This window comes from Athene cunicularia, assembly GCF_003259725.1.
Source record: "Athene cunicularia isolate RWA chromosome 2 unlocalized genomic scaffold, athCun1 chr2_part1, whole genome shotgun sequence".
In the NCBI taxonomy this organism is placed as follows: Eukaryota; Metazoa; Chordata; class Aves; order Strigiformes; family Strigidae; genus Athene; species Athene cunicularia.
In genome coordinates, this window is record NW_020799095.1 from 114,263,554 (window position 1) to 114,272,794 (window position 9,241).

General features: G+C 36.9%; 1 protein-coding gene across 1 annotated transcript in view; it reads left to right on the forward strand.

Moving 5' to 3' along the window:
* RAB2A (RAB2A, member RAS oncogene family) overlaps positions 1-8,870 on the forward strand; it is a 38,417-nt gene extending 29,547 nt beyond the window's left edge. Inside the window, exons 7-8 of the mRNA XM_026841566.1 lie at positions 4,875-4,943; positions 7,210-8,870. Coding sequence (XP_026697367.1) covers positions 4,875-4,943; positions 7,210-7,305 — 165 coding nt within the window. The 3' untranslated portion in view covers positions 7,306-8,870. The remainder of the gene's footprint in view (positions 1-4,874; positions 4,944-7,209) is intronic.
* Positions 8,871-9,241: the final 371 nt, after the last annotated feature.

Sequence of the window (9,241 nt, forward strand, 5' to 3'; positions counted from 1 at the left end):
TTTACCTCCTTGTGGCAAACCCTTGGGACTGTGCCCCAGTTGTGCAGTAAGGAATGGTGGCTCTGCCACGGTTCTTGGGGCTTCTGGGCATCCCAAGGGATAATCAGAATAAAAAGTATCACTTAATTGAGGGTTTCAGGCTTTATAGTAAAGCATGAAAACTATGATTTGGCTGCCTGCCTGAGCTGTAGGTTCTGCTGGAGATATGGATTCTTAGTTCTGGTGGTTTTATCTTCTTTTTTCCTCAAGTGCTTTGTCCTTTGTTAAGCTGCCACTGCAGGACTTGTTGAGACACTTTGAGCTCTAGTACTGTGCATATTCCTGTTAAGCTTGTCAGAAAGATTGTGCTTCAGTGGGTACGTATAAACAAATAGCTGTCAAGTTCTATTTTGTGCCTATGCACCTTTACTTCAAAAAGTTGGGATGCTTTTGGGATGTAGGTTCATTATATAGCACCTTCCTACTGCTTGATAATTAACTCCTCTGTAGCCCCTTTAGTGGCCTAGCCTTCTTACTGAAGGGTCATTTAGCTGTAAAAAGTATTGTCTTACCGTGCATAAAGCAGCTGCTCAGAGCTTTGGGATCTAGCACTATTAGGTGTCCATCCAGCACCGCTTATATGCTGGGATGGAGAATGCTCTAGGGGTAAATCCATTTGTGGTCCATGTTGTTACTGTTTCCAAATTCATTCTTTAATAATCAAGTAATCTTGTATCTTACTGCTAAAAGGTAAGAGGAAATCAGGAAGGAGGAGGAAATTCTAGGTGTTGGCTGACCACAGAGGTGAGGGTCATGCTTTAGAATTTGTGAGATACTTAACCGTTAGTAGTAAGAAAGCATCCGGAAATAATGACTGACGAATTTGTATTTCAGAGCACTAAATTTAACTTTTATATTGCCACCAGAGGGCAGCATGTTACACGAGCTGGCAGTGGAGAACCTGATTATTCTGATTTTAAGCAAAGATGAACTTGTAAAATCTGAATTCTGAAAAGTATCACTGATTCATTTACAAGTTTTTTTCTGTTATGTTCAGCTTGTAGCTAAGTCCTCAAATACTTGTCATGGCATTAGCTTTCTGAGAAAGAAGTGACGTTATTGTCATCTGCCAAGTAAAAACTAAATGTAGCTGTTCTATAACTCGCACTCTGTTTATTATTACTTCTGCATACAGCTGCCAAAAGACAGAAGCGTCAGGAACTTACTCCCTTCTTATGTTTTTTTTTTATCAGTTATAGAATTCATTCTTCCTGGTTATGTCTGAAGGGTAGTAAACTTACATTGCTTGTTTACTTTGAATAATAAAATGTATGTTGAAGTTGATTTAATTCTATGTTCAGTGTGTTTAGGATTAATTTATCTTAAATGCAGCATCTGTATTGTTTGGTAGTTGGGGTTTTGTGGTTTGAGTTGTTTAGGGGGTTTTTTGAGGTGAGTACTGTGAGACTTGACTTAGTGATTCCCATGTAGCAGTATGATCTAGGAAATTCCTTATGCAAGTCATCTGAAGTGATATTATACTGGCATATTGTGACTCAGAAACCTCCTTCATTAGCTTTGCAGTAGGTGCAGATGTGACATAACAGACAGATCACATCTTATAAGACTCACTTTCCCACTTGTACAGAAATGTAATTTTCCTTGGCAGGCTATTACTATTATTTGAGAACCTAGTTATGGTGTGAACACAATTGAAAAACATGTTACATTAAAACAGCTCACTGAATAACTTGTATACAAGGGGGTTTTTTGATGCTGTGGTACAGATCCATTCAGTAGTCTCATGCATAAAAGCACCAGTAATTTGTGATTTAGAAAGATTAAAACCAAGAGTTAAACATTAGATGTAGATATTTTCCTGACGTTATGCTGTTTTCTTTCATTTTCCTGAAATGTAGTCTAGAATTTTTATATTTGGAAGTCTAACTTACTGTTTTTCCAAAAGTTTCAAGTTTCTCTTTCTTTTCCAAGAAATGGAGGTACTGTGTACTTGGGCCTTGCCATTTTTCAGGTGACTGATTATGAATCCAGATTGGCTTTGGTACTGCCTCTCCAGGGGTGGTGAAAATGAACCTGAACCAGAGCTGATTTGGGGTAGAAGTGCTCAAGTGTCTTTGTGTAGCGTTTTAGTAACAGCAGCATAACAGGAATGTACGCTGCAACCACAGTAGGCTTGGTAGGCAGCCAGCCAGGTCTGTGTGGGCTTCCTGGTTGAGGTCTTGTGTTGTGTGGAAGTGGCTAAACTGCACCTGGATCCAAGTTGGTGTGTGAAGGGCTACAGCTGTGTTCTTGCAGTCCCCTGCACATGGTCTAACAAATCCAAACTGGATTTGAGGGGAAACCGCTGTGTCTTTCTGCATCCATGGCTCAGTTAATCTGCAAATAGGATAAACTGCCCATAAATAATGGAGAGTTTATAGTACACTGTGTGTTCCAGATAAGGGTTAGAACATGCAGTATTAAAAGAGATTTTTAGAAGTCGTCAGTTATACCGAGTTCACCTTCTTATCCTTGTTAAATGGGGTGCTACCATGCAGTGCCAAAATCTGATATGATATTCTTAAACAGAGTAGACTGCTGTTTTCAGTGAAGTTCTCAGGCGGTTATTTTAAGTCCACTTACACTTTGAAGCATAAACTAACTGAAAATACATGGATGTAAGAAACAAATGGAAGTCTCAAGGGATGCAAGTCTCTCTTCATGGCTGATTAGTACTAATTTTTCAGAACCCATACCAACTGAAGAAAACATGAGGTAGACTTATTATGTGCTATATTCTTGTCTAACCATTGTTTTCAAATAGGAATTATTTATATGTGACCCAGTGCAGTCTGGCATTTTGCCAGCCAGAATAACAGTACGTGCTGTTTTAACACTAACATGAGGTACGCCAGAATCACTGATGGAAAGGTGGTAGTCAGACTATGTCTTTTCAAGACAGCCGAAATGATAGAACTGAGATGAATGGAATGTTTGAATTTTTCAGATCAATGGACTTGGTATGCTTTTTTACACTTCGTATAGTACACGTGTAATAACTAGGGGTGTGGGGGGGAATTGAGTGTTGTTAAATCACACTGTTTTCCAGTGCATTTTACTATTTTTTGTGAGGATAGATGCCTTCCTGTGGTGATCTGCTCTTGAGTGTAGTATCCAAAAGGTAACTGTATACTCAGTTGTGTTAGAGTTTGTAGTCTGTTAGAATTCTTGTTTTGTTGGTCTATTTTTTTATAATCTAATGTAATTCTCATTAAATTAATTCTAAGAGCCTAGGCATGCTTAGCAAACATCTAGAATTGTTAGAAGTGCCAATTGTTAAGTGCTTGTTTACATAAAGTTATCATAACACATTTTTAAGACTTAAAGTTCTGTTTAATGTCCCACTGAAGTAGAAGTAAGCAAGTATCCTCACAGATTCCAGCTGTGTGAATTTCCGTCATTTCTGACTTATACCTTTCAGTAGGCTCATGTATGAGGCTATTACAATAATTAGTGTGTTATCAGAAACCAAGATAAGTTCAAATTTTTTTCTTACATTGAAAACTTCAATTTCTGAGGAATTTGATTCAATTTGTTGTTGGCCAAAAGCCAATTTTTCTCCTCAACTCTAACGCGTGTTTGAAAAACGAACTCACTTCCTAAGTGCCTTGTGAATCTGCAATGATTAATTCTTCTCATTATTTTGCTGCAAATTCTCATGACCCTCTGTGATGATTCGATCACCCACTTAGAGTTTATGCATATTCATATCTTTCCACTCCTGCTGCAGTCGTTCAAGTCTCCTTCACTGGCTGTGGTGTGTGCTTGGTGCAGTAATTGAGCTGCAGTAGATTGATTACTCTGGGGAGCTGTAAGGCCTTTAAAGGTGAAAACATATCAGTCCTGTTAATTAGGAAACAAAGCTCTGGTGGCAAGTTCAGCAGTCAAATGCTTCCAGTGTAGAAATGAGGAAAGGTATGATTTGTTCCTTTCCATGAACCCTGTTTTACTTTTTTATATTTGAATTAGATCTGTATTTGCTGTATTAGGCTTGTGCAGAAGATAGCATATCTTGTATGATTGCATGGTGTTGGTATTTTAACACAAAAAAAACCCTGTATGTTTGATATTGATTGTAATTATTAGCTGCTGTTAATCACCTCTTAAATTATACATTATTTTAAGCATTACTTGACCTATAAAGTTAAATGAGAGATGAAGAATCGAATCATTGATTGTAAACTTTAACCAAAAACATTTATATCGTTCACTTTTTTAGACATGAATGTCAGTCTTTTCTCTGAATTCAAACAATAGGTTTTTCAGAAATCATAGTAAAACCTGGGGCCCTCTCATTTCTACTGTTAAGATGTCTGTTGCCTATCGTGTGCAAGATTAATTAAAGGGAATACGTTCTTAAAATTAGGTGAATATTAAATGATAGCATAAGGTTTCATCTAGCAGACAGCATCCTTACATCATCATTGTAAGTACCCTGTGGTTTTATGTTGCTAAGCACTCTAATCTAGAGTGGCCTATTACAAAGATATTAAGGGTAGGGGAAACCATCTGCCACACAATCTATCCATAAGGGTCAGAAATAAATAATTTAAAAGTAATTTATATATCTTAAAAACCACTTTTTCCCTGTAATTACTGGACAACAGATTGTAGAATACAGATGTTATGAAAACACCACTGTTTTTGTAAACAGCGTGTGATCCATTGCTACTTCAGGGTAGGTTATAGGATGCTGTTGTCATACCTGTTCCTGCTGAGGTCAGGAAGAAGTCTTGCTGAAACAACTGCATGTGAGATAGGATTCCAATTAGTGCATTTTACACCAAAGGGTATCTCATTCATTATGATTGTGGGTTTTTTTCCCTCTATTTTAGGCGTTTATTAACACTGCAAAAGAGATCTACGAGAAAATCCAGGAAGGAGTTTTTGACATTAATAACGAGGTAACTTTTAGTACTATGAATGCTTTTTGTTTGTTTTTAAATGTACAAAACTCACCTTCCCTAGAAGGCTGGGCAGTAAAATATTTGTCTGTTCCATTTGGATGTAGAATTGTCTGCCATTGTGATAAAAATGGATTAAAATAAGTGACCCTATCCATCCATGAAGCATCACAAAATAATATAAATCCCCAAAAGAGGAGAAAATCCACTTTCATCCACTTCTCCATATGGTGTCATCTGTTTTCAAAGATAATTTTCCACTATGTAAATGGGGGACCATGTTGATATGCCAGATGCACTCCATGAGCTGTCCAGTGTAGGGGAGGGATTGCTTTGAGAGTTACATAAAAGACTTTTGAAATGTTCCTGGTTTAGGTGGCTGGATTCTGTAGGGAATAAAAGATTAGCCATTTTGCCTATGCACATTACTGAAATTACAGATTATCAGGGCCTGTCTCTTTGCTTGTTTGGGGTGGGGGTGGGGAGGTGGAGCAGTGAGCACTTTTGTAATGAAAGAGCACAGAAAGACCTGTAATGCCTCTCTTGAATTTTGAAATGGTTGTGCTGTTGAAAATATTGAGCAGAGAGGTTCATGGCCATAGAAAAAGCAGTTTCAAATTCAGTGGTAGTAAATAGAAATACTAGATCATATAGAAATGTTATGATCATGTAAGCTCTCTGTTAATTTTCTCACATAAGTCACACCACATGAAGTTTAAATTTGACAGTGTGGTCAGTCCTTTCTGATGCCCAAGCTTCTTTTATCCTACATGTCCCTATGTCGCTGAGGTGCTTAGTGAAACCACATGTGAAAATCTGGCCACCACTCACTCTGTTCTGTATCTGTATTGTGAATAGGTGCATTCTCTGTCTGGGACTGTCTGACACTTCTCTTAAGCATGATAGTCCTTGCAGAATTGTTCAGAGAGTAGCAAGGGAATTGGCAGGACTCGATTTTAAAGGGCTTTACCTCTTTCTGCTTAATATATTTCAACATGAGAATTTAGACTATTAAAAATACTGCTCTTACAACTTAGAAAGGCAATAATTAGAAACTTCAGTAGTTTGCAAAGTATTTGCATTAGGAAACTTGTAGCTAAATACGACTTGCATAGTAATCCTTCAAAGACACGAATTCTGACTCGAAAGTGTGTGTGTATATGGTGTTTTGGTGAAACACTCTTTAAATTCAGTTTAGTGATGGAAAATTTTAAATTTTCTTTAAGATATTTCCTAAAGAAAAAGTACTCGGTAGTGCAATATAAATTGGATGGTAATCAGAGTGTCTGAAAAAGCATGCTCATTGTATCTGTCGAGTTTCATATAGTAGCTTGACTGCTTTAGTGTGCCTTATGGAGCTTTGATTGCAATATGCTGTCAAGAGCCAACAGTCCGTGCTATTTATTTGGCTTTATGCCAAGTCTGGCTCCTTGATTCCTCAAGAAGTTGCTATCAGCCCAGAGGGGGCAAAACCAATGAGCCATAGGGCATGCTTTTTATTAAAGAGGAGTCAAAGAGCGAAAAGAAACCACATCAGCTGCTGTCAATACTGAGCTAGTGCCAGAAACCCCAAGGCTACCACTGTTGCAGAACAACTGCCAAGCACTATAAATCTGAGATTTACTGTGACGCAAAGTTTCCTTAAGAGCTTAATTTCTGAAGCTACTGTATTACTTTTCTCAAAGTGCTGTATTTTTAGGTAAAATCCACTTGAGGGAGTGAGGGTTAAGATATAAGTGTGATTTTGATGAATGAAAGAGCTACGCTGTGTGTGGGTTCTTGGCAAGTAGCCATGTCTTTCAGGATCATAGAAATTATTGATGACACAGAACACTCGTATGCCCTTAGCCTCTACAGCTGATTCAACACAGAAAGAAATGCTGTCTAGAGAGGAAAAGTTTTATATTAAACTATTAAACTAGTGGAGAGTTTGGTGAGAAGGGAGAGGTTTTATGTTCCTAGCAAATGCTATGTACTTTTAAAGCCTTATGCTAAGTAGTAGTCAAATACAACTCTTGATCTGTGTTTTGTGTTAGGAGTTTAATGTACAAAGTTCAACATAGAGATAAAATTTAAATGAGAAGAAAAGCGTCTTCATTTATATTTAATCACCAAGGACATATTGCTAAAAAATTATATCAATTTTGCTATATTTATTTCATACATTAGCAGAACATGCTATGTGATCTTCTAAAAAAAAAAAAAAAGCTTTTCAAGTATGTTAGTGTTCTAAAATAATTATACTGTGTATTAAACTTCATTTCAGGCAAATGGCATAAAAATTGGCCCTCAACATGCTGCTACTAATGCAACACTTGCAGGCAATCAGGGAGGACAACAAGCTGGAGGAGGCTGCTGTTGAGCCTGTTTTTACTTTCTAGCTGCCTGGATGGGGCCTACTAACTTGTTTGTTCACCCCTCCTTCCCTCCCCCCTGCCCCGCTCGCCTCCACTTCAATTCAACTGAGACATGAAACTTGTAAGTTGGTTTCCTGTTGCAGAAGACTTTATCCTTCAAATTCTTGTATAACTTTGAATAAATGGTTAATGTTCACTTAAAGACAGATTTTGGAGATTGTATTCATATCTATTTACGTTTGATTTCTAGGTCAATTGATGTGATTATTTTTGTTAAATGTTGTCTTGTGCCCTTGACTACGAACTGAATTGTATTAAACACTACAAAGTCATCTGAGTATTTTAATCAGTTTGTGTAGTTAGGTTTCCCAGCTCCTGCGGTTACCTAATGTTTAATATTGTAGAGCTGTCCTCAAGTTTTTTGTCAATTTTCAAGGCTATAAAGAGAAGCAGAAGGACTCTTTTAATTCTGTATTTATCACTTTCTGTATATATAGTTTAATAACCTGCTTGGGTGTACTTGCCAAGCTAGAATTCTTTAATGCATTTGCATAAATTCTATACTACTTAGAGCTTGAAAACTACAGAAGCATTAATAGAAATTGCTTGGACGCTAAATTTTAAGCCTTTTTGACATTGTTAGCATGTTCATCCTCCCCTGTCATTATCCTGAAGTCCAAGAGAAATGCTTAATATATATTACTAGAGGCTACATACGTGCTATCTATTTTAATGCCAAATGTTTGCTGTTTGTCCACAATTTCCACAGCACCTCTTCAGAAATGGATTAGCTGTTTGCCTTAACGAATACTGTAGGTAAAAACAGAGTACAAATGAAAAGTAGAGGAGGAGTTGATAAATTTAAAATGGCACATTATAAAAACTTCAATCTTTTCTTAATGTTCTTCTCTTGTTTTACCACTTGATTTCTAGGTATATTTTTCATGCAAGGACAGTTTTTCAACCTAAATGTACAGTGGTTGTGTAAAGTTTTCTTTTAGTGACAACTTGTAATCCTAAATATATGGTAAGCATCTTGTCTATTGTGAAGAGGGTGTGAAAATAAAATCTGCCAGTTTGGAAATCTTGATGAAAAACAAAACTAGAGATGCTTTGGTACTTATTATGTGGTGGCTGGGGGAGGGGAGATGTTTTGCCTCAAATGAAGGGGTTGCAACAGTGCAAACCAAAATCCTGTGTTTAAGTGTTTTTGTTAAAGTATACAGAATATTTATGACATTTTTCCTACAAATGAGGAAACAAATGAGTTTCCATCTCATGCTATTTAAATAAATTTCACATAAAGGGTGACACTAATGCTAGGCCATGATTCATGTATCTTAAAAAAAAAAAAAAAACAAAAAACAAACCATCAAACAGGGAAAGGCAGGAAATAACTACAAAACTTTTGTCTTACTGGACCAATACTGACTGCAACACAGCACTGGGGAACGTGGATCCTCATGTCATCCATTCTTATTGTCAGAACTTTAACATCAAAAGTGAATAAACTTTAGCCTGACAGGTGTAACATAGCAGTGGTTCTGAGATTAAATAAAGTTTAAAAAAATGTGTGGAACCTTTTGTTTGTATTTGGGGGAAGGGACAACCAATAAGGATTTATGTTAGTTGCCAACTTCAACTGGTTTTACACATTTAGGAGCATTATAAGCAATGCAATATAAAGTCTTAAGAGGCTGTGCCATTTACATACTTTCAACTGTTAACTGTTTATTATATGAAGTTTGCACTTACAACACACAGTTTCAGTTGAAGCTTGAAAATTCTGTTGCGTGATAGTAACATCATGGGACAGAATTGCATTGATGCTGAGGGAAAACTGGCTTGTAATAACTAGATGCTCTCAAGAAGGAATGAAGGAACAAGAGTGCTTGCTTGAATTAACTGCTTGAAGATTTTTTGCAACTGGCAACATTGAGA